The 27,013-nt window shown below is 44.7% G+C and overlaps 1 protein-coding gene across 1 annotated transcript in view; it reads right to left on the bottom strand.

The window, feature by feature from the left end:
* Positions 1 to 10,539: 10,539 nt before the first annotated feature.
* fbxw4 (F-box and WD repeat domain containing 4) overlaps positions 10,540 to 27,013 on the bottom strand; it is a 39,801-nt gene continuing 23,327 nt past the window's right edge. Inside the window, exons 7-9 of the mRNA XM_080016559.1 lie at positions 14,516 to 14,656; positions 12,674 to 12,815; positions 10,540 to 11,652 (exon numbers count right to left, since the gene is read on the bottom strand). Coding sequence (XP_079872685.1) covers positions 11,488 to 11,652; positions 12,674 to 12,815; positions 14,516 to 14,656 — 448 coding nt within the window. The 3' untranslated portion in view covers positions 10,540 to 11,487. The remainder of the gene's footprint in view (positions 11,653 to 12,673; positions 12,816 to 14,515; positions 14,657 to 27,013) is intronic.

Here is a 27,013-nt window from a genome sequence, read left to right as displayed (position 1 = left end):
GGTGAGTAGCGTTACCTGGTCCACCGTTGACCTGCCTCTGCGGAAGCCGGCTTGTTCCGGTGGGAGTTGAGGGTCCACCACTGGCTCAATGCGGCTGTGGATCAACCTCTCCAGCATCTTGTACGGGACACAGAGCAGGGATATGGGCCTGTAGGACTTCGGGTCTTCGGCGGGTTTGTTCGGCTTTGGCAAGGCTATGATGGAAGCACGGCGCCAGATCTTCGGGAGCTTGGACCTCCGGAAGCATGATGAGAAGAATGTGCGTAGCCATTGAGATGTTCTTTCACTTTGGTGCATAACAAACTCTGGGTGGATATTGTCTCGACCTGGTGATTTGCCCAGCTTCAGTTTTTTAATTGCTGCCTTTAGCTCGGCTGCTGTGAAGTCTCCTGAGAGATTAGCATCAGCGCTGGCTGCTCTGGAGAGGGATGATACCTCACACGATGTCAGTCGTGCAAAGTTTTTGTCCGCATCAGGGAAGCGACCATTTTTCAGGAGCTGGGAAGCAATAGCATCTGCAGTCACTGGACACCTACGAGGTGTTGTTTTTCTCCCTGAGAGCAAGTTGATGGTCTGCCACGCCTTCCGGCTGGAGTGGGTGAAGTCGATGGATTCCGCTACTTCCGTCCACCTAGCCCTTCGGGTGTCATCCAGCTTCTGCAGTAGCTGGATGACAACCTTTACGCTGCTGTTATTGCGCTTACAAATCAGCACCAAATAGTTCAGCACGTTGAAATACTTATTTGCAGTTCAACGTTCATTAACTGAAATTTGAGTGCGATGATCGAAAACCAAATCACCTTGAAAGGCAACCAGCCCACACTGTCAACAACTGAGTGTCAGGGGATTTCAATGAGAACCAGATGCAAAATAGAGCCAACAATGTCTTCCATTTTATTCTATTCTAGGTGTGAGTGGTGTGGGCGGACGCTTTGGAGAGGCAGGTTGTGTGCCGGTCTTCTGGTTAGCACGCATCTGGTACACACCCGGCAAAAGAGAAGTGAAATGAAGATATTTACCGTCAACAAATACAGAAGTTGTGGCGAATCGGCTCAATGGCTGTTCATCAGGTCGGATGGCCCTCTCAACGTGTAAGTATCACGTGGTGTCACAGGCGACCTTTGACCTCAGTCTACATTTTTGGTGTATGCAACTAAGGCCAAGTGTAATCTTGTAATACTGTACGTAAGTATTCACTTTTAACAAGTGTCCAAAAAAATTAAATGATCGCACGGTTAATAATTATGTTACATAATCCAAAAATGCACTTTTTGTCAAATTCTCATGACAGGGCGACAAAAAAAAAAAGTGAGTAGAGCTTTTTTACAATCATCATAAATAACATTATAATATATAAATAAGATAATGTAAATAATACCACAAACAATATTTAAAGGATCATTTTGTGGAGTGTATCTACCTTAGTTAATCTACCATAAGGGTGCGGGGAAAATTAATATAGGGTCATAGAAGATCAGATATCATATATCAATATCATCTAGAGTCAATTCATAAACGATTAAAATTTACAGTGGCATGCTGGATATAGATATTATCTATATTGTGAGATCATCTCTCACCACCTGGATCCAGGAATCCCAGTCATCCTGGTCAAATGAGTCCTGGGTGAGCTCCACTGTGGATCAGGTGTTGTGTTTAAGATGCAGGGCTTGGAACCGGAGCAGAAATCACCATTTCTTTCATTATAGACCCCACACGGCGTTAGTTGTTCAGACAGCAATTTTAGACGAAAGGACTATGGGCCTCTTTGGTTAAGTTAGTTAGGCGACACCTCCAACTCCGCGGGGTCGAAATTACTGCTCGGGCTAAGGATTAAAGTCCAATTTTCTTGTTAGAGATTAAAAATAAGATTTTCAAAATAAGAAAAGAAAATCCAGTCAACTCTCACAATTCACGCCCGTGGTAATAATCACACTTTGTAAGGTTAACTGAACCGCTGTTCATTTGACAAGGGTACCACATGTACAGGAACTTTTACGTGAAGCTCATCCACAGACTCATTTTCAGTGATTTCTTTCTTAATTATCATTTTTATTTTTCAGTTTTCGGTTACACTACAGTTCAAAACGAGTTAGAAATCACATGCATTTTTTTTTTCCTCCAATTACATTAGGAGGCGACTGACTAACCATCGGGCCCCGGCACCATCACAGAACACTATTATCTCTATCACTACAGTATAGACAGGTCCGGAAGTTTGGACTTAATCATATCTAGCAACAAAAATCTTCTCATATTCCAGGGATAAAATCTTATCAAATGGGATCCGTGGCCGAATGCCCGTTGAGGGTCCTTGATACGAAAAAACGTTGAGAATCACTGACTTAGACGATCACCTTATTTATGAAACAGATGTGATAGTGAATGTAATGGATGTGGTGTTCAATTAAATTTTAATAACTGTCTTTACGAGGAGTCGCCGGAATTTCCCTCCTGGGATTAACAAAGTGTTATCTTATCTTAAAATCTTTAAAACACACAAAAAGAAAATGCTTTTTACAAGAACTCATACTTGCTCATTTTCCCATTTGGGTGAATGGCAGACTGTCTTTCAAAACTCATGTGGAACACCTGACCACACTAAAGATCAAATCGATTTTTGTACCATTGTAAATCATATTTGTCTTTTAAAACATCCCAAATATTATACAACCCACTGAAATGACTCCACTTTATTAAGTTTGTTTAATCATCTGATGATTTCATAAAAGTAAAGTTGCTCAGTCACAAGGTGAGAGAGGCGTGGCAGGTGAGGGTGATACACACGTAAAGCTCGATGAGCAAAGACTTTCTGAAATGTTAAAGATGGAAGCAGAGCGAGGGAAGAAAGGAATGAAAGGAGGTGATGGCGCCCGTTCCATAACTCCTGAAACAGGATGGAAGGGAGGAGGTGCTGCGGATATTTTGAACTTCAAGATTCAAGAAGTTTATTTGTCACATACATACGGTCACACGAATATGTGGTGAAATGTCATGACAACCGGTGATTACGCATGATATGCTTTAAAATGACTAAAATGTGCGTAACCGACCCGAGGCGCTCGCACTAAATATACATTGAGACGTTGTGCTCTGATATTCATTTGAGTCTGAGAATTTTTTTTAAATTGTTGTTAATTAATAAATATGACTTGATCAGTAACCCAACCTTGACAAGGTATGAGAAGGTCTCTCTGGTATCCATCCACCACAACAGGAGGATATAGTTCCTTAAAAGCACCTGGACATTATCCATGGAGCAGTTAAGTCACTCTTAACACCATGGTGTCTGAGCTATTATTGGATAAATGCCATGTGAATAAATGACTTTATCAAAAGCAAGATGTGATTTTGCGATAAAAGGCTGATGCGAGGCTAAAGATGAAATCAATAGAAGTCAAACATATTGCTGCGCACGATGACCCCAAGATGGCTTGATCTGCATAACTATTTACAACTGTTTAGAAGGACAGGACGCACACTCTAATAAGACTCAAAAAAATAGCCGTGGCAGAGCTTAGAAATAGTTGCCGGCCTGTGTACTTCCCCCTCCCTCCCTGCCTCCCTGCCTCCCTCCCCTCCATCTTTCCCTTCCTCCCTCCATCTTTCTCTGCGCTTGGCGGTTTCCTCTCCTCAGGGGCAGCCCTTTGAACCTTTCAGCCCAGTTCAGGGGAACAAAAGCAAACAAATCACATTGTCCTTTCAGGAATTTTTCTTGTCCGCTGCCTTTCATGACCTCTTCTTTAGGCACCTCTTTCTGCCTCGACCGCAATTCAGGGTCCCAAGAAGTCAATGGTTCCTTACATCCCGGCTTGACAAGTCAGGAGGATACACGCTAATCCCCTTAATCTGGCCTTTCTCCCGCACGCAGCCACAGGGAGAAAGGGACCACAGAGAGTAATCCTGTCGGGGAAACAATAGGATTAAGGGCCCGACCCCACCACTGACAATCAGGTATCCACTGACTGATCTGCAAAGCAGGAGCCCCGGCCACTCGGTTCACTGTGACTTATTTTGTCAGGTCCGGGGTGTGTGTGTGTGTGTGTGTTGGGGGGGGGGGGGCTAGGTAGGGTGGTGAGCCTCTTTTGTAGGGGCTGCTGGGGGTCCCCTCAAAATCCTGTGGTCCCCGGAGCACCAGGGACCCCGGGAATGACAGGTAGAGGGGGGCGGAGGTGGTGGTGGCTGTTTGGTGGAGGAGGTTTCGGCGTACCCCCCCCACCCCCCAACCTGACTGCCGATGTTGGTGTGGGGGGCAACCTTTTTTATGCAGGGTTTGGGGAGCTGCCAAAAGTTGCCAAGTCATGTCTGCCACTATGACCCACTGTACTGCATTTTTGGGGTTGCTTCCCATGGACATCATCATTGCCCATCACAGAAACCCACCCTTAACTGTTTTTCATAGTTAACCTGCCTTCGGATTTTGTTTTTCCCCAAATGGTTGAATTGCAGACTCCCCTTCCCCTCTCATTACTGACCTGTGACTTTCCTGTGGTTTGTCACAAATGTTTTTGTTTATTGGGTCCTTCATAATCAAGATTCTGCTGTTGTGACATGACGGACTGAAAATAAAGGAACCTTAAAAAGTCTCTCTCTCTCTCTCTCTCTCTCTCTCTCTCTCTCTCTCTCTCTCTCTCTCTCTCTCTCTCTCTCTCTCTCTCTCTCTCTCTCTCTCTCTCTCTCTCTCTCTCTCTCTCTCTCTCTCTCTCTCTCTCTCTCTCTCTCTCTCTCTCTCTCTCTCAAACAAAGAATGAACACAAGGTCCAGCAACTCTACATTCAAATAAGAGTTATCATATACAGCATTCCACACTCTGCATTTCTGTTGCATTTTTGGGTGTGTTGTACATTGAAACCCTCTCTGTTGTTGTATAATAAATCAATAACACCATTCCCTATTATGCAATTGAAATTGTGTTTTAAACAACATCAGCATGGTCTGTCTCCTCCATGACAGCACTGGTTATTATTATTATAATTTCATTGAATAAATACATTCCGCCTGAAGTCCACCAGGTGGCGCCATCGGAGCAGCTATCGCTGCATTGGGAAGCCCTCACTTGGAGCATGAGAATGACAAAGTGCTGAGCACCGAGGAGCTGTTCCAGCAGATTGTTGTAGCAGACGCCAATCAAACCCCAAAAAGCAAGTCGACATCCGATCCCTCGGCCGCAGCCCGGTCTCCAAACACGGGCCTCAGTGCTCAAGGAACCAAGGCTCACATCCATTGAAAAAAAACAAAGTCCTTCTGCTCCATTCAAGTCTAATGAACTTGGCCAAAGAAAACAGTGGCTGATTCTTCACATCTTCTCGTGTTACAGCGATGGCCTCGCTAAGTGCTGGGGGTAAATTACAGGTTAGCTATTGTGTGAGCAGGGAATGAGTCACAGAATGGTGGATTTCCATGCGCGGCAGGTGCCTGTAGCGGTAACTGTGTTTATTTAGGCCAGTCGGAACAGCGCTTGGAGCTGGACGGGGTATAAATGAAAGTGGTTCTGGAGGCTCTCAATTAAAAATGATGAAAGTGTGCGCTTCCCCGATTTGACAAATACAACCCTAACCCCAACCCAGGGTCAATCACGGCACTGTTTCGTAATTGAAGCGTGTTGCGATTGCGGAAGAGATGTGACATTCCTGCAGGATTCCCATCGGGGAAATACGGTGGATCTCGCACCAGGTGCGTCAACAGAACACCCATCAGGAAAAGGAGTTTGATTCACACTGCAACGTGGTCTACCGCTAAGCCCTCCGTCACACCCGCCCCACAGTTAAATGTATCCTACCTCTCTGGACTCTGTTGAGTTGAAGTCTGCCGGTTTGACCTTTGACACTCTACATTAGCTTGATGATTTGCGCAATGACAAAAAAACATTCTATCTATCCAACCATCCCTCCATCCGATGTTCAAAGTCCCGGTGGAAGCTGTTAACTAGGCGTGCTGGGACTAGACGCGCCGGTGATGTAGCATCCCCTGAAATGGATGATGTCACCAAAACAAAGATATCGGGGAATGAGTGGGCGAGGTGGGATCCTTTTGTCTCCTGCCTAAGCCCCCTTCACCTGGGCGACTGGGGGAGGTCTGTGCAGGTGCCCCCTGCCCCCCACCGTCCCACCCAACCCCACCCCACCCACTCCCCAGCCTACCCATCCTCTTCCACCCCACTCCCACCCAAACGTCGGAGTGACACTACAGAAGGAGCTCGACACGCACAGACAAGATGCTCCATCACTCAAAGACAAAAACAGACAAAAAACTGCTGTGTGAAAGCGTTCATAAGCTGTGTGTGTGTGTGTGTGTGTGTGTGTGTGTGTGTGTGTGTGTGTGTGTGTGAAGATGAGACTATATTTTTTTTGGCTTGAGTATGTTTAGTTGAGCTGTACCACCAACGCCCGTCCAGCATCCCTAACTCCTCCACTTGCCCCTGCATGGGGTTCAACTTCTTCATCGTGTGTACAATAGTATGGAAAAGCAGGAGTCACCGAGTCACCCTGAATTCTTTGAGAAAATTCTATTGAACTACTGGAAGAAACACTTAAAACGCTGCTACCAGTGCCAGTACAACAAGCCACAATTATTCCCAGTGTTCAGATGGCAGATGAAGCTCAACATGGGCTTCATCTGCTGTCTTGTTGATCATCTTTCCAAATCCTAGGGAAAATAAATCGTCCAATCCTCCAAAATGAATGGTGTATAGTGTTTTTGTTGTTACCACGTTGTGCCCCCCACATCCAGACCCCCATGATTAATTCAACCCGTAACGGTCTCCAGGGGCCACATCTCCTGCATGGGTGTGCAATGTGTGTACGCACCCTGGCCATGCCTCTTGTCTGGCCCGGGCATATTAGCTAATGGACGGGTCCTGCGCGGCATATGATCTGATATGTGCCATTAATGGCCGGGAGCGAGGGTCACTGTACGGCCTCGAGAGTGGACAAGCCCTGCTAAATGCGTGGCCGACGCACCAACACACATGAGCGCACACTCATACACATATCACCCGTGAACACACGGCCCGCGCATGTGGACGTATTGCAACTTGAGCTTTGAGCCATTACTTTTCAGCTGTAGTCCTTAAACCAGAAGAGAAAATAAGTAAACGGGAAGACTGTGTTGATGGAGTAGAGTGGATATGGACTCTATCAAAGCAGAGCGATGGGAAAGAGGATATTTAAAGGCTGAATGGTACAGCATGGAATGGCAGGGCGTTTGGGCGGAGCCACTTCTCTGCGATGCTTCCTTAGGTTCGCTGGAGAAAAGGACAAAAATGAACGGTCAAAATGTCAAGTATTTGAGGCGATTCTAACAGTTTCCACGACCTATTTCCAAGATTGGTCATTTGTATTCCTCTTGAGGCGTTTGGCAAGATGATTTTCCCCGTCAAAATGATTGGAGCCCAGTGATGAGGTCGGTGTCTGAACAGGGGATGAGAGTGAAGAGACTAAATGTATGGAAGTATGTATATGTATGTGACAAATAAAAATCTTGAATCTTGAATCTTGAATGGAAAGAGGGTAATAATAATAATAATAACTAAAGCTGCACTTGTTGCATGTTATTACTTTATCCAAAAAAACGAGAAGGTGTCCGTCTCCTGCCTTGGAGTCCACAGAGTCCTGCCTCACAGTGTCTCTGTGGAAGGGAATCACTCCGTGTGGACGTCCCCGACAACACGGTTCCATTCAAACGGATTAAACACTGATGTCCTTGAGAGACATTTCATCAACTTTTGAAACTTTCGGGACTAAAATAAAATGGACATGATTCAGATCCGTTGCTCTGGAGCTGCAAGCAAACTCCATTTGTGAGGACACACGCACGGAATATGTTTTGGACTGTTTTGGACTCCTACAGTTTGCGTGTTAGGACAGGCTCCAATGCAGCAGGAGGGACACGGCACTGGTTGGATGGGAACAGAAGCGTTTATATTTACAAAAAATAAAAAATAAAATAAAATATCAAACGAAACGCCCAACAGACGTCAAGCAGGTAAGGCTATATATACACTCACATGCTCACACACACACACACACACACACACACACACAAACACACACCTGCAGTTTGCAACCACTACAGAACGATAGAGTCTACGCCATGTAGCTCGCACGGTGTTAATGGACGTTTGTAGCCACAACCTGCACATTTATAACAAATTGGATGATGATGATGATGATTTATTGGCATGTCGAACACATGGCTACTTCTGGTCAAATTTTGACGCTTCTTCACTAATTCTCCGTATGTGGATCGATATGGATGACATATGAAATGTCTGTGACGTCCTGGTTCTAACGACACATCAAGCATGTTTGTGTGTCCAGTGGTTGTCCTGTTCCAGACACTTTTCGCCTGAGAAGTTCCAAGAAGAATAATAATAAGAAAAATCGGAACAACAACAGCAGGCTTCCATCCCGATGGGATGGACCCCTAATGTGATTTACAAAGTATTCCTTCAGAGATAACATAATAGATAAGATCACTCAAATACTCCACCCTACATCACAAATGAACCGTCCCCCTCGTCGACAATCGCTAAAGACAGACTTGGTAACACCCCAGCTCTACTGTAAGCACAGTGTGTGTGTGTGTGTGTGTGTGTGTGTGTGTGTGTGTGTGTGTGTGTGTGTGTGTGCGCGCGCCAATTCTCAAATCCTTGATATGCCAGATGTGTGCTGCCTGTAAATTTGATACACGTCCATCAAGCGGATCCTCCCATTGTAACACCAGGATTTGGAGGTCAAACTCCCCGATCCTCACCGGCGTGTGATCTCAGGCGCAGGGGTCAAACGTACGCAAACCCAAACAGTGTGTTGCCACGCCGACGCGGCGCGTTTGTCAAGGGGGCTAACGCGCCTTGTTCTCTTCAAAGGCTGCGACGGGATCCAAACGTCGACCTGTGTGTTCCCCTCTGCAAAGGTGTTATCGTCGGGCTTTAGCGGCAAGAGTGCACAGAGTGAGGAGTGAAAGGAGTGACGGAGTGAGAGACAGTGGATTCCATGTTGTTCTTCTCTGAGCCCCGAGGCTAGCGGATTAGTCGCCTTCACCCCTGTACGTCTCGGCAGAGCCCTCCACTGTCGCATAAGTCCGGCCTGCTTTTGGGCAATTTGTAAAAATTCCTGCGTTTTGTTACTTTATGGCGTGCTCTGAGCAGCACCCTAACTGTAAAACAAGGCAGCAAACGTATTTTAGGCGGCGGATACCACTTCTTGTGTTTTCTTTTCTTTTTCGCTTCCCAAAACGCAGTCCATTCCGTAGCTGTTTTGTGCCAATTAAGTTAGAATCATTCAACTGCTTCCTGATCAAAATGGTGTTCAGACATCCTTCGAGCCGCATTGGGCACCTTGTGGAAACAAAAATGTCAAGAAAATATTTAATTTTAGTTCCAAGATTATAATAATTATATATAATTAACTATTAATTATTGTAATCCAATAATGGTTAAATGTGATGTCAGCATCGTATTGGGTCTTATTCACTGCAATATTGTATTTGATTTATATTTTAGTTTTATTTTATTGAGCCCTGCATATCGGCAAGAAAGTGCTTCACCTTTCTTAACCTCTACTTATTTTGGGTACCGGGATGTTTATTGATGGTTATTGATCCCGAACATTTAAATCCCTGACATTCAGCTGCCGCATCTTGGGTGTCCATTATCACTATTACCGAGGGCGTAAAACGATCAGACCGCAGCAGAGTGCTTGGAACCGCAATAAGAGATCAGAGCGATGCAGATTTGTTTTCGGGAACAATTCAAGGAAGTGAATAGAAATGGGTTAATATAATGGGCTTGTGAGAGTGACACCCCGAACGTGTGAGTGACAAATATGATAAATGTAATTCAAAATGTAAGCTTTAAACTTCATAATAAACTTCCTGTGACTTTAGTCATTTTAAACCCAATTCTCAGAGACTTTTTCTGTCACTGTATTGCAAATGCAAATTGCCTCATGTATGAGATATTAACATGTGTCCCTAAGCCATATAATGACATAACATAATAATACATATAAATATAGTGGCAGGCAGCAATATACAGGGTCCAATTTAGTCATGTTAGGCACGTATTACAGGTTCCCGAGGTTCGGTAAAACACATCATATTGCACTGACCTCACTGGATGTTGCTCTTGTGTCGTTAAGTTTGAATGTCCCTCAGGAATGGTGTTTTAACAATTACGATCCTTCATGGATCGTGCAGTGCGGACACAAAAGAAAGGAACAGTTCCTCCAAAGGTTCTTCGAACTTCCTGCGCTGAAAACGCCGTCTGTGACCGATTATAGTTTTCGGGGTTTTGTGAAACACAGAACGAGTTACAGTTTTCCGAGTTTCGGTCAAAAGCAGCGCCCGCTCGGCAGAGCTCCAGACTAACTTTTTTCGCCACCGTCCCAAAAAAACATAATTTTAACCATCCCGGGATGTAAACTGTCCCAAAATTAAAATGTTGTTTTTTTTACTCTATAGCTGTTAGTGGCATAATAAAAACACCATTACAATGTTGAGGATATAAATAATTACATTTATTTTGCTCCATTCAAAGAAATAGGTTTAGAAGATAGAAAACCGTTTATGAAAAGATAAATATAACAAGGCTTTAACTTGACGAGGCACGACTTTTTATCTCTTGGCTGGTCGTAGAGAACAGAATGACTAGTAAACATAGTAAACAACAACAATATTTAAAACCTTTTTACATTATTGAAAACAATATTCCTCTTGAGGTAGCACTTGTTCAAAAGCCTCTGAGATGTCACACATTCATATCTCTACTTCCATAAAAATATAAAAATTATTTTCTGATAGTATCGGAAATTAACTGTCTATATTTTTGCTTTGTTTTGATGGTCATATCAAATGATTCGATTTTAAGTAAGAAACTAACTAGAATATAAAAATGTTATCTTTGATAATCATAATTCAATAACATTTCTAAACATTTAAAATGTATTTCAATATTGCGGGCTGTGTGTATGTGTGTGTGTGTGTGTGTGTGTGTGTGTGAGCTCGCTGTCAGAGTAGAGAGAGCGAGCCGAGCGCAGCTGGTACCGGAAAATGAATGGATATTTGCCGTCACTGTTGGTTTCAAGCCCTGCTCGGGGTTGTCCGTCTACTCGGGCTATCTGTGAGTGCTATGCAGTCCAAGTGGCTGGCCCAAGTCGCTGGATGGGAATGAGTTCCAAGAGAAGAAGCTTGGACTTATATAACTTCTGATGACGACATGAAACCAACGACATTACGAAAAGTTTTCACTAATTTCTGCTCCAAATTGAGATCGATATTGATCAAACTCCCAACAAAAAGACGTCTGAACATCTCCGCGTACTGCCGTTGTCGTGTTTCAGAAACTTGAAAAAACACGCAGAGCAATAATGAATATAATAACTGTTGTAGTGTACCGTTACTCTTCTCAAATGTGCTGCACCCGGAACTCTTTACAAATGTAACCACCTGTATTTGGAAAATAAAAACCTTTATTGAATGAATGAAGCGTCATGAGCTGTGCGTGTGCGGGTGTGTCGTCTGACGTCGCGGGGTCGGGGGGTGTCTGAAGTCCAGGGCGTGCAGGGCGGTGGCGAGCGCGGCGTACAGGTGCGAGCTGCTGAATCTCAGGCAGTATACTGGACTGCTCACCTGGTTGGAGGTGAGCTGGAAGAACTAGAGCAGAGGAGAGGGTGGGGATGATGTCAAAACAGCATTGTTAAATAAATAAATGAAAAATAAGAACATTTGAAGTCTTTTTTTTTTTAAGTAATATTGGTCAGACACCAATAATTATATGTATCAATATACTGTATATGTATGTATATATATATATATATATACATATATAAACACAGGTACAGTGCATAAACATTCTACACATACATATATAAGGGGTGTCACGAATTTGATTCAAAATCGAAAAAATTGATCGAAATGCGATTTAGATTTCGAACTTCGAAAACATAATCTGGTTCACGATTCTCCTCGTATTTCCGTAGGTAGTGAGATGCGGTCGACTCCACGGAGGGGTCCACTGCAGCGCCTTAACACACACTGCACCCCCGCCCAAAAAAAAAAGAAAAAAAAAAGAAAAAAAAGTTGAAATCGAAAAACAAATTGAATCGTGACCTTAAAGTCGAAAGTTCAATCGAATCCTGCATTTGGAGAATCGTGACACAATCTCGTGAGAATCCTGACAATCATAATATGTATACACACACACACACACACACACACACACACACACACACACACACACACACACACACACACACACACACACACACACACACACACACACACACACACACACACACACACAATATTTAAAGACATTATTGATTTAATTATGCATGTAAACCAAAATAATGTCTATGTATATCCAGTTTATACAGAATATACATATATAATAATTTAGCATAAAAGGCACACACACACACACACACAGTCTCTCTCTCTCTCTCGACCTGAGAACTCAACAGTAGAGTCACTATGGATTTCTCAGTTTGACCAGCCATTGACCTGATGCCGTTCATGGGGCACAAAAACACCCACACACACACACACCCACACCCACACACACACACACACACACACGCACACACACACACACACACACACACACACACACACACACACACACACCACACACACCACACACACCACACACACACACACACACACACACACACACCTGTAGGCATCTGGTCTGCCGCTTGTCCCAGAGCCGGACGACGCCGTAGTACGAGGAGCCGCTGGCAATCATGTGATTACCGTCCGTCTGGATGCAGTATAGAGCGCTGTCGTGAGGCTCCTCCCACTCCATCACACACTTCCTGTTGTGGAGGACCCGCTATTTTAGCATTTCAGAGGACATGAGTGCCAATGTGGACGAAAACATTGGAAAACACAAGTAATGGTTTTCTTCGACGGACAGAGGATTCTCTGTTGAAGAAGATTCTCTGTTGTCTCTGTTGCCAGGTCTCCATATTGAAAACACATATATCGAAATATATAATACATATCTGAATACACACTGACTAATACATATCTCAGTTAACAATACACACTTGAATAGGTACTAAACACATGGACACACTCAGGAGAAAAATGTGTGTATCTGTGTGTGTGTGTGAGCAGCGAGAGAGGGCAGGGCAGGGCAGTGAGGTGGCTGCGGTCGACTCAGGGGGCGGGGTATTTTGGGGGTCCTGCCAATAAAGATCGATCCTCCATTAGCAAGGGCTCATCAATAAAAGATGGAGAGGGAGCAGGGGCTAGACAGCAGGGCAGCAGAGATGTCTGGTGTCCCCCCCCCCCACACACACACACGCACACACACACACACACACACACACACAAACAATACATACACAAGTGCACACCCTAATTTCAAGGTAAGGTACTGTCATTGTGTCCTTGAGGGAAAGAGCAGCATCAAGATGGAGGATACAGTCCCCAATCCTCACACCTGCATGTATAAAGACATAACCGCTGGAATGTACTGTGTGTTTGTGTTTTTTTTCGATCACAAGTGGTTGATTTTGGGATAGGGATGAGATTTAGAAATCGTATCATCACCAGCAAGACAACAATATTGATATTTGTCTGGTCAGAAACCAGCGGCTTCACAAGTCTCTGCACACAGATGACGTTGCTTTCGATATAGTCTTCACATTGACTATTTAAAAAACACGACACAGCGGAAAGAGGAGCTACGCTTGACCTTTAGGAAACATGGTTTTTAAAAGTCGAGTTTTTAAAGATTGGTCAAAACCTAATTAAAGAAAACATTGGGATTCACTGGAATAATACTGAATTAATATACTCACAAAACTGCATTAATAAAGGAATCACCACACATAATGAAGTGGCCGGGCAATAGTGAAGACAAATGTGAAATGCAGTGACTGAGGATCAAACTAAACTGATCTGGATAAACTTTGTGGAGGAAACTCCTTCCCCTAATCTCAGTCACTATGACCATGTCACAACATCCGATATCTCCCCACCCCCATCCGCTGGAAAACACTGAGGGAGCTCTACTGAACTGCAAAATCTACTTTTGCTCCATAGAAAGCAATGTGTGAGGTGGTCACAGTTCACCACAGAAACTTTGGTTTCTCACAAGTTGGTTTACTTATTTCGTCATTTTGGTAATTTTTCTTTTTTTTGGAATGATCGTGGCAAGGTTTTGCCGATCGCTCCATCCTGACTTCCAGATGACTGGTGAACCTCCAAGCTGTGACCCGGGGAGCCTCCCGAGGCCGGGCCTGGATTTGGCTGCTTGAATAATTGATGTCTAAAGAGGGACCCCCCTCGGCCCCACCTCTAGCCCTCGCCCCACCCGTTTCAAACTCCCCAGAGCTATCTGCCAATCAAATCTTATTTATCTCACTTGAATGATTCCCCCCCCCCCATAAATATAAGCCGCAATATAACACACCTATCCAAGCCCTGCCAGCCCGAAAGAGGTGTTGACCCTCTATAGTCATGTTATTGTGTCTTTAAAATCCTTCTGGCCACAAAGGCTTCGTACCTCTGGCTGAGGCGGAGGTCCCACAGACGGATGAAGGTGTCGTAGCCACAGGTGAACAGCTGGAACGGGGACTCGAACACCATGTCCAGCACACCGGCCCCGCGGCGAAACTCAGAGCCCAGGCTGCACACGCACTCTGCCCTGGTGGTGGGGGGTGGAAATAAATTCACAGATAGTTAAGGTTAGTGGAGGCAACCAAACCCTGATGGCCAGAGGCAATAGCCAGACTACAGTGGCTTTTCTTCTGTAAAGTGCTTTGCTATTTATTCACACAGCCTGTACAGTGGTAGAGTGGTACAGTACGTATAGTGGTACAGTGTGAGGTTTTCAAGTACAACAAAGGCAAGGAAAGAAAGAGGGGAGGAGGGAATTCAGGAAAACTTCTAGATTCTCCATTTTGATATAGCATCTGTGGTGGACCAAGGGGAGCAGACCAAGTGGGGGGGCTGTCAGCCAGAAGGCTCACCGACATAAGTCGGGTGGTGGGAGTATGTTCATGTACAGATAAAAGTTCATGTGACGTCGGTGCCCTTGTGCCTGAAAGACTCCGTCTTCCTCCTGAAACCCGTTTTTTTTTGAGACGCCCACAAGTGGAGCCCGGACAGGGACCCGGGAGAAGGGCGCAGGATGAAATGCACCCTGAGTGCCGTCTGAGGAAGCGACGCCGAGCTGGAGGACGAGTGAGACTTGCTCCGCTGCCAGCTGGAAGGGGTAATCGCCAACATGGGCTCCCTGGGGGACAGGGCGGACCCGAACTCCCGGGCCCTGGCTCCCTCTCCTACGTCTCCTAGGAGGAGCGGGTCCGACCCGGCCCTGCACCACCTGCAAGGGCCCGCTGCCCGGAGGCGGCCCCACAGCACTGCCACCGTCACCTGGAGGCAGGAGGGCTGCGGGGAGGAGGACATGCCAGATCTGCCGCGACCAACAACTGTCCGAGAGCCATGGCCTTTGAGTGGACAGTTCAAATCGATGGCATGTTGGTGCGCCCAGATGCCGCACTCATCCACCCATACCTTTCGGTTATTAGGGAGAGGTTATATCGAGTGAGCCATGACACTAGGTCAGGAAAGAAAATTACCCAGTTGTTGGTCCCGAAAAGCTGCTGTCAAACGGTATTCTAGGCGGCTCACCTCAAACATGAAACCGTTAATAGCCCACTTCAATTCGCTGGGCATTTGGGAAGATATACGCAAGTGGTACGCAAGTGCACCGTATGACCTGAGTGACAATTGTTCAACCCTCCGGCTGTGCCAAGAGCACCATTGAGGCCCCTCCCACTAGTCAAAGTCCCATTCGAAAGCCTTGGTATGGACCTCATACCAATCCGCAGTGATGGCGGATATCCTGTTGTATTGGTCCTAGTGGATTATGGAACCTGATACCCCTAAGCAGATCCCCTGTGCAATATTACAGCCAAAAATGTAGCGCAGGGTCTGTTTTAGGTAGTCTCCTGAGACGGGATACCGAAGGAAATCCTGACCAACCAGGGCACTTCCTTTATGTCACGCATACTTGGGGAACTTAAATAATTACTGCGCCTCCCCTCAATTTGGACCAGTGTTTACCGACCCCAGACCATGGAGCGCTTGAATCAAACGCTGAAAAAAATGATTCGGAAGCTCGTTCACAACAATAGCGGTAATTGGGACCAGATGTTCCAAAGGGTAGTTTGTGATCTGTTTAGTGATCATCATTTTCCAGACCAAAGTACAGACATACTCTCTGCCAGGCCCCACGTCCCTCATACACCATCATATGGAGACGACTCCAGGGGTGAAGGTGCACTCTCGGCCCTATCACCTGCCCGAACATAAAAGCAAGATTGTGCAGGCAGAATTAGAGGCCATGCTGGACATGGTCTCGCCCCATCATGTTGGTGGGTAAGCTTGATGGGTGGGTCCGGTTCTGCGTAGACTACCGAAAGGTGAATGCGGTGTCAAAGATTGACGCCTACCCGATACCCCAGGTTTTTTCACGACACTGGATTTAACCAAGGGCTACTGGCAGATTCCCATGTCTCAGGAGCCCAAGTAAAAGTCGACGTTCTCCACTCCGTTCGGGTTGTACCACTTTCACACACTTCCGTTCGGGTTGTTCGTTGCCCCAGCCACCTTTCAGAGACAGCAAAACCGCTGCGGTCTCGAACATGCAGAGACCCAAGACCAATAAGGAGGTGAAGCAGTCCTTGGGGCTGACTGGCTACTATAGGAGGTTTGTACCTCACCTTTCGGAGCTATCCAGCCCCTTGTCTGATTTAACTTGAAAGTGTGCTCCAGATCCGGTCCAGTGGTTGGAGTAGTGCCAGCAGGCATTTGCGAAGGTAAAGTCAGCTCTTTGTGGGAGGCCAGAGCTGTTTAACCCAAAAGCAGGAGGTACATATAAAAAAGGCGCAAGAACAAAAGATGTTAGAACCACCGGAGAACATGTCCCAGAACACCGTCAACAGAATACTCAATAAGAACTCAGCTGTGAAAGAAGCACAAACTCGACAGTGAGAGGAGTTGGGAGTGGCTTTGCTTTTCATAAAGATGAAACAATAAAATAAAGGATTTTGAGATTTTTGTTGTTCTGAGATATGGGACGCACAGTGGAGCAGAAATCGCTCTCTCTCCATTACGCAATCCACTGACCTGATCACCGCGTCAATTTGTTCTTATCTTGTTCAGAACACGTCTTTTTGGCCCCAAACTTCTACTTCTTTTGAAGTGTACATCCACCTTAACTTCTCTCTCCCTTTCTGTCTGCAGACTGCACGTCAGACAAAGGGCTGGGCGCAGTCTTGTCCCAGGAGGTGGAGTGAGCGGACCAGCCAGCGCTGTGCCTCAGCTCCAAGCTTTCAGAGCGGGAGTCGAGGTACAGCACAGTCGAAGAGGAGTGTCTGGCGATTGAGGGTGCCGTTAGCTCCCTCCGCTTTTACCTCCTGGGGCGTGCTTTCACCCTCTGTTCGGACCACGCCCCACTGCAGTGGCTTCACCGCATAAAGGACACCAACACGCGGATTACCCGGTGGTACCTGGCTATCGAGCCCTTTAACTCACGGGTGGGGGCCAGGGTGCAGATGCTGGTGGCTTACTTTCTCTCCCCCTCCAGTTTGGGGGAGGGGGGTGGAGTCGGCTGTAAGGCTGCCAGTGAAGCCATCCATCCTTCTGCTACCCGACTTAGTTACTATTGTTTATCGTTTTGGCTAGCAAGCTTTTCTGTTCATGTCCAGAATAAAAGGTCACGCCATGTCGGCGCCCCAGTGCCAGAAAGACTCCGTCTCCCTCCCAAAACCCCTACTGGTGGGTAGACTCCCACAGTATCGAATCGGGTTCTCGTCGATTCCAGTCTCCAGTTTCAAAACGAGGAAGCAGTGCAGAAGAGGGTGTGAGAATGAGATAGAGGAGGAGGAGAGTACAGAGAGAGAGAGAGAGAGAGAGAGAGAGAGGATACAAGTTAATAACAGAGATCAAGAGAGAGGTGTGTTTAGCACAGCGGAAAGGTTGACCTCTGAGGAAATTATGCGAAGAAGGGATATCACTGCACTATTACATTTATCATTTTTATTATTAGTAATTTAAAAAAATCGATAATTGATCATTAAAATGATTTCTACTTCTCTGGCTCCTTGTCCATAATGGTAGAAAATCAATATAGACGCTGATCATGGATCAAAAATCATGTGAACTGAAACAAACATCTAAAAATGTGATATATGTAACCAAAGGTTAAGAACTTAGAATAAAGGCAGGCATTAGCAGATTACATTTTTCTTTGTGATGATAACCTAACTGATGATTTCTTTTCCAAATATGAATTAAGTGAATTTTAATACAGTTGAAATATCAATTCGACTCTGGCTCCTCTAACCTTTCATTCAAAAATCACAACAAAAGGGACCAAGTTAGTTGAGAGGCTAAAAAACTGATAAAAAAAACACACACATCCAAGACTTGAAATAAGGGAGAGTCTATTGACTGAGGTCAATGAGATTGAATTATATTGATTTATAGTCTGTACTCCACCCGTCAGTAGCTGGAGGCTCCTGGTGTCTCAGCAGTGTCAGTGTTTCTGAGGACGTGCAGCGTTATCACTACACTTAGGTCAAAGGCTTTCATTGAAGTAGTGTTTGTGGAGGCTTTTTTCCTCTTCTGTTTTCTTTTTAAATAAATGATAAATGCCTGGAAATGTACGCCGTCAAACATCACTTGGCCATAAGCCAAAGATGAATCCAAAGAAAACTACATTTTCAGTTTGAAGAGCATCAAAGCCATGGCTGTAATGGTTTTTATTCTTCTGTTGTACAAGTTTGTGAGATTTAAAAAGCCAGACAGAACAGAATGGACCATCAAGAAATTAGGGATGCAACATTTGCTTTTGGCAAATGATGGTGGTTAGATGTAAGACAATACAGTTGACAATTCTGTCCATCATCAAATATACATTCGTTTTTTTTTATTGAGTTTTAGTCATGTAGATACAAGTAAAAAAATGCAAAATAGTAAATATAAGCTTAATGGGGACATTTGGCTTTTTTGGGGGGGTATTTCTTGGGTCTCTCATCCAGGTTAGGGATTCACCAATGAGCTACTAAGCACTAGCTCCAAGATAATAAGTGTATAATATAGGTTTAAATATTCATGCTGCTAAAACGTTGCCAAAGGGTAGGTTATTCATATGACAAAATAGGTTATATGTGATAAAATACTTTTTGTGTTTTGTTTTTTTGTGTTATTGCATTTGAAAAAATTCATTTGATTTCCCCAATCACACTGAAAACACGACACGGCCCTTTTATGGTGTGTTTGTGACGTTGAATTTAGCTCACCAGAAAAAATAAAAAATAAATTAAAAAAAGGCTTGCTCGTCCACTGGCATTCGGAATGGAGTCAATCACCTATTTTTAGCCAGTTAAACCACGCTTAAAAAAACCTGCAATTACGTGCTAATTTTTGGGTAAACAGTTAGAGAGATGCACCGGTCAACCTGCCATCAATCAGAACCGGACGGTTTTTGCTCCTAACATGTGATTGGCAGCCGGACGTTTTTTTGTTTATTTGGGCTAATTTCTTTTTTTGTTTGTTTATTTCAGCTATTTTTCTCCATCAGTCAAGTCAAGCTTATTTTATTTATTATTAGTACATGCCCATTCAAAATTGAAGACTTTCCAAGACATTTTAATGGCAGAGTTGAACCAAATGTGAATGATTCAAGCTCATGTTCCACAATGGAAGATGAAACTGCCCATTAAAGTGATACACAAAAACACTCTCCAGTCACGTAGCCCTGAAGCCTCCCCCCCTGTTGCCTCGCAGTTTATTGAAACCTTATTAATATTACACGTCACATGTCCAAATTGCAACAAATTTGACACTGCACATCGTTGGGTCCCTAGCAATACACCTGCCAAGTGTGAAGTCGATCGGATGAACGGTTGTCGAGATAATCGAAGGACATACATACAGACAGACAGACAGAGATTCCTTCCTTTATAGTTATATAGTTAATAGTTAAGTAATTGCCCATGCTTGGGAGCACCAAACACAAACAAGTACTTAAAAAAGTAGATTCAAGTGGATTGGAAAGCTATGTCAAACTAACTTTTGATGCTACGATTTGCAAATCGTAGCATTTACAAAGCATGCATAATTAAGCATATAAATTCATCAAACAGCAAAAGTCTACGAAGCGCTGTGGAGCGCCGCACTCGTTGTCGCGGACCGGCGGCGTCACTCGAGGGGAGGGGCGGTTGCCGACGCCGGAGAGCGACGGGTGGAGCTGCAGAGCGCATGGAGCGGCGCACGGACAAAGCTCATTCACTTGCGCGCACAAAGAGGATGTATGTGGACGTAGGGCGTAACTTTGGTTCGAGAAGTAGGGGGGGGGGGCACAATAAAAGGGGGATGTCACCATATCCGCTGTTGCCGCGGTGGGCAGGATAGTCAAGGCGAAAAGTGTCCCCATTACGCACGGTGCTTGTTTCGCACCTTAGGGAAGCAGAGTAAAAAAAAAAAAAGAACCTACATCTAAAATAAAAGAACACTGTTGTGGCACGCCTTTGGAGACAGGTGCGCAAATTACACCATGATCGCCCCCTCTCCCCACCTGTGATTCGAGCGCATAGTTGTATATCATTATTGAGGGGGACAACTCTGTATTTCCCAGGAAGGGAGACTCCGGACCCCCCTGTCTCCCCCATAATTTCCGCCCCTGGTTGTGCTTAGTATGCAGTTGTTGCCTCTAATTTCACACGGCCATGGATATTTTTTCGTTTAAGGCCAGTTCGGCCTGTTAAAGAGGAAATGCACATTGCATTCATTTATCCTTTCTTTCTTCATTGTCTGTTGCTTAAAAAAAGCAAAGAATTGGCAATCGGTATCAGAATTGGCCCATTTGCTTGTCAAGAGCTGGCAATCAGAATCGGCCACGAAATATCCCGACCGGTGAATCCCTAAATACCTGATCCTATCTTAGCTATGACTAACTATTCTTGTTTTTGTTGATTGTGTAAGTTGTTGAATTGATATAATGCACAAACAACATACAGTATGAGTACTTATTATAATGCACTAAAAAATACTAAACAACTTTTATTACGATTCCTTACAGCATCTTGCACTTGTATCTGGTTGAATTTAGAAACAGGTGCTCATGCACTTAAATCCGTGGTTGTGCCAATGGTCGATGTAAGCTTTGATTGTTTCTAGCCTCTCATGTAAGTCGCTTTGGACAAAAGCATCTGCTAAATGAATAAATGTGAATGTAAATATGTGTGCAAGAGGTGTTAAGGTGGGGGTAGGGGTTCATGTGATGAATTGCATTGACCCTGCGTGTGTGTGTGTGTGTGTGTATGTGTGCACGTGTGTACACGCTCCATGCAGCACCATGCTCTTGTGATCACAGCGCTCACTCTCTCCCTCTAGCTCAGTCATCGCCTCTTAATTATTGAAGAATAACTTGCACACCACGGGGCGGATTATTGCAGAATAACTGTCTCTTTGTTGCCATTTAATACCCTCCATGACCGTGACTGTGTGCGACTGTCGGACGTTTGATACCTGCTCCGTAGCAACCATTTAAGGGAAGCCGCTGGCCTTAGCGACCGGGCGTCCCAGTCCCCTGACTCGTGCCCCTCCTCCGTCACCCAGAAGCCCAAACCCCGGGGGCGAGCTGGTAATCCCCCAGCCTTACCCCAGGGGGGCTTCTTATTGGACCAGGGCTTTCCCCACGGGGCGCCTTATTGGGTGAGAGCTTTCTCTGTACCTGGGTCTCATGACTAAGCCCAGGCCAATGGGGAGTCTGTGATGAGGCTCAGTCTGTGTCTGTGTCTGTGTGGGGTAGCGACCTCTCATTTTACCCCCTTTACCCCTAAAACCAAAGGGCTTAGCGCATGCCGGACAAAAAGAAACCCATTCAAGCCCGAGGGATGCAAGCCTGTTCATTTATAACTAAATAATGATGTTGCATCAAGATCACAGCATTGCCGCTCAACCCAAAAAAAAAAGAAAAGAAAAGGAAGGGCAAAGAAGGATCATTGATTCATAACCCTGACTGCGGTACCTCATAAACAAAGAGGGCAATCCTTAGACTCTCAGGCTTTTCAGGAAAAAAATGAAAAAACGTGTAAAACACTTAAAAGTAGGAGGAGGAAAAAGGGCTGTTTTTTTTTCACAATAAAAGCGGCCTTGACATCTGCGCAGGGATCTTAAAGCCAGTAATAGCACCATATGTTTGGCTGGAGTACGTGGCAAAACAGGAGGGATTCTCAAAATTGTTAGGTCACCGGCTTTTATGGGGCCGCCTGTGATTACAGGAAGGAGGCAGAAGCGTATAATCTGCCTAAATGACTGTATCTGCTGGTGAGCGGCGGTGCAGATTTTTTTGATCTGACCATCCGTTCCATCGCATGACTGGGTTCACACCGTCAAATAACTGAGTCGGGCCCCGTGCATACCTGACTGGAAGGATAACCTTGGAGAACTCAGCAACAGAGCCCAGCGGTTGGGCCATAACCATCACAACTTTTTTTTTAAGAATAGATGGGAATGGAAAAACATTAGGCTTTCCTTAATTTGCATTTTCCGTGCATAGCATCGACACGGGCAATTGGTAGATCACGGAAACATGTGGTTTGTCATTGATACTTTGACCCATACAGAACAAAAAAGAACAGGAGTCTGAGGAGCAATAAAACACTGAGTATGGGCTGTAACAAGGCTTGCTAATGCATTTGTGTGGTTGGTTTACTGTCATGGCATGCCGCTGAGGGTGAGGCCTAACGTTTGGACAAGTGGGGGGGTTCAAAGGTCACTGGCAGACCAGAGAGGACCCTTGGGATACGGCCGACCTGCTAAAGACATCACACAGACAGTCTAGCGGGGACTGAATAACCGGGAGTGCAAAGGGAAGACAGAGATGAGCAGAATATCTCTTTCTTGCCCCCCGGACTCCATCATAAACTGCAGGGCGGCAAAATAAACTACTCAGAGGAATGGTCACAGTAAGCAAACAGCTTCTCACACGCACACATGCACACATGCACACACACACACACACACACACACACACACACACACACACACACACACACACACACACACACACACACACACACACACCTGTAGGCATCTGGTCTGCCGCTTGTCCCAGAGCCGGACGACGCCGTAGTACGAGGAGCCGCTGGCAATCATGTGCAATCGCATGCAATCTACTTAGCCAATCAAGTCAGAAATTCCAGCCGCAGGACTTGTGGATTACAAAAAATTAGGGCTGTACCCCTGGGATTGCGTTGAGGTGGGTATACTGATGGCCCAAGAGGGGGGAGAGACTTACCGATTGTTATGAAGGGGCCACTGACTGTGTGACACACAGGGTGTAAGTCCTGATTTAAGCCTGTCTGGTCTCACTGCAGGACATGAGGTGGCTTTAGGGGCCACACACACACACACACACACACACACACACACACACACACACACACACACACACACACACACACACACACACACACACACACACACACACACACACACACACACACACACACAGTGAAAGGAATCATTAATGAATTAACTGACTTTTTTCAATAAAAGAGAAGAAGCTGGAGGCATTCTCCTTTAGTTTTGGGATGGCTAAAGAAAAGCAATGTGTGTTTGTGTGTGTGTGTGTGTGTTTTGGAATCCAAAGGCTTGTGGCTCGTAAGGTTAAGTCTGAGCTCGGAACGGGAGCCCGGGGGGGCGCTGGGAAACGGGGGCCCTCCCGTCAAAGCACTATCAGACAGGTGGAGAAAGGGACCCCTGTGGGGGTTTTCAGCACCTAAAACAAACAGAGAGGAGCCAGCCGTACCCACCGCCGGTCCATCCCTGTCCCAGCCCCCGGAGCCTCAGAGCGCCATGCTGCAGCCGTGCACAACTGGGCACGGAATGCGTTTCTTGGCAGAGGGACGCCGCCGGTGGGGGGTAAGCAACAATGACCACCTCCGAGAGAAGAAGAAGAAGAAGAAGAAGAAAAAAAAAAAAACACTCGCTTGAAAAAAAACAATACCAACTCAATTTGTGTAACACAGCGTCCCCCACAACGTGGACATTTAACCCCGTTTCTTTTCATCATCAGGAATGCCAGGAATCCCTACCCTGGCCATTAGATGGTAGAAAGGACGGCGTGCCCCCCCACCACTCTCTTTTTGAACGAACACAGGGGAATCTTGGGAGTCAGGAGTGACAGTTGGGGATTTTTTTTTCTTTTTTTGCTTTTGCTTTGATGCTGTTTTTGTCTCGTTCTCCTCTCTCGTGTTTAGCCATGAGCGAAGGCACCCCCAACACACACACCCACGTATGGCTGATCATAAGGCTTCTTTGTGGCCCCAAAATGAAAAAAAGACAGTATTAATTGCAATGGAGAAGGGGGTGGCAGAAGGGTGGGGAGTGGGGGTTTGGGGAGCAAAGAAAAACGTGTTAAATGAAATTAAAATCAAAGCAGTGAAGGCTGAATAGGGGCCTGGGCTCTATTGAACCTGCAATGTGCACCCCAGAGTGAGCGGGGAGGTTTTTTCGATTTGCATGGCAACACTTATAAGGATCAACAAAGAGAAACTGATTTCTAATGGGAATGGGGTTAAAAAAACGGAATAGCCTTTTATCGAATTTACCACAGTTCGACTAATGAGTTGTAATCACAGATTTGAAGAGTGAAAAAAAAGAAAAGAAAAAACACATGGGGACCATGAGAAGTGTTTTCTGATCGATTGTTAATTATTAGAAGTTTCTAGCTGAAGGTTTCAAAGAATATACGAGCGGAGTAACAGTGAAGACTAGGGTTTAATATTTTTCCCGAAAAAAGCCAGAGAAAAGAACCACACTATCCCAGGAAATGTACTTGTTTTCAGCTATTGGTCAGCTACACTAAATGCACCAAGAAGAAATATGGGTTCCCAACCTGACTGCTTCAGTGTATTATTTGGTGAAATTATTATTAATAATAATAATAATAATAATAATAATAATAATAAATAATAATAATAATATAGCTGCAGGCAGCAATACACAGGGGTCATTTAATTCATTTTAGGTATGTATTTCAGTTTTTTGGGGGGTTCTGTGTTTCCGTGTTTCTGTGAAACGCAGCACAAGTTACAAAAGTTACAAACATTGTAAATTTACGTCTGGACCAATCAACATGGACTGACCTCGAGGCCTGGATTTTTGGACAATTGGACAATTGCTTCTTTATTGTCTTAGACTTTCGGCTATTTTTCTATACAAAAATTGTAATTACTTTGTATAACAACAATAATAAATACATGTTATTTCAGAAAATAATAAATAAATGTAAGATATAATTACTAATTTATTGTATCTTTTTCTGTTAATAATGTACAATTGGAAAATTCTGTTTAATAGATTACTTGTCTTTATTGTAACGTTGACAACATATATGGAACTTTCATTAATTTGGCATCAGAATTATTACGGAGGAGTCTTTCAATACTTAACACCTTTTGCGTTTTCATTAAATTTGCGAAGTTTAGATGTAGAAAACTGTTTAAACATGAAGATTCTTAAAAACAACCGTTTATTTTTTACTTTAAACCAAACCTTGTCATTGTTCTAACTTACAGTACCTTGTTGTGTATAAGTACATGTGCAGTCTTACTGACAGCAGGTGAAATTGTGTCTCGTGTGCGTCAATTATGGCGTATTTGCACAGGTTTACGTATTTAAGGAGGTTTACGATAGCAGTCGAACTTACTTAATTTTAGTGGTGACTTTTTTCCTTGAATTACATTTTTAATAAGTTACGCTTCCATGAAATACAAAAAACGTTCTGGTATTTCTGTGAGTAATTACCATATCACAGCTTCTATTTTTCCAATGCCTCGCTGGATCTTGAACACATCACTCAGTCATACATTCCAGTGGATTAGACTCAACGTGGTCATGAGTTTTTGTGGACTACTGTTTTTCGTATTTTTAATAAATCTGGCAAAGTAACGGGGACCAAAGAGATAAAAGATCAATCAAATACAGTGGGGCAAAAAAGTATTTAGTCAGCCACCAATTGTGCAAGTTCTCCCACTTAAAAAGATGACAGAGGCCTGTTATTTTCATCATAGGTATACCTCAACTATGAGAGACAGAATGGGGGGAAAGAATCCAGGAAATCATATTGTAGGATTTTTAATGAATTAATTGGTAAATTCCTCGGTAAAATAAGTATTTTGTCACCTACAAACAAGCAAGATTTCTGGCTTTCACAGACCTGTAACTTTTTCTTTAAGAGGCTCCTCTGTCCTCCACCCGTTACCTGTATTAATGGCACCTGTTTGAACTCGTTATCAGTATAAAAGACACCTGTCTACAACCTCAAACAGTCACACTCCAAACTCCACTATGGCCAAGACCAAAGAGCTGTCAAAGGACACCAGAAACAAAACTGTAGACCTGCACCAGGCTGGGAAGACTGAATCTGCAATAGGTAAGCAGCTTGTTGTGAAGAAATCAACTGTGGGAGAAATTATTAGAAAATGGAAGACATACAAGACCACTGATAATCTCCCTCGATCTGGGGCTCCACGCAAGATCTCACCCCGTGGGGTCAAAATGATCACAAGAGCGGTGAGCAAACATCCCAGAACCACACGGGGGGACCTAGTGAATGACCTGCAGAGAGCTGGGACCAAAGTAACAAAGGCTACCATCAGTAACACACTACGCCGCCAGGGACTCAAATCCTGCAGTGCCAGACATGTCCCCCTGCTTAAGCCAGTATATGTCCAGGCCCGTCCGAAGTTTACTAGAGAGCATTTGGATGATCCAGAAGAGGATTGGGAGAATGTCATATGGTCAGATGAAACCAAAATATAACTTTTTGGTAAAAACTCAACTTGTCGTGTGTGGAGGAGAAAGAAAGCTGAGTTGCATCCAAAGAACACCATACCTACTGTGAAGCATGGGGGTGGAAACATCATGCTTTGGGGCTGTTTTTCTGCAAAAGGACGACTGATCCGTGTAAAGGAAAGAA

Source organism: Zeus faber (assembly GCF_960531495.2).
Source record: "Zeus faber genome assembly, chromosome: 16".
Classification (NCBI taxonomy): domain Eukaryota; kingdom Metazoa; phylum Chordata; class Actinopteri; order Zeiformes; family Zeidae; genus Zeus; species Zeus faber.
Note: the sequence above shows the minus strand (reverse complement) of the source record. Positions and strands in the feature narration are given on the sequence as shown.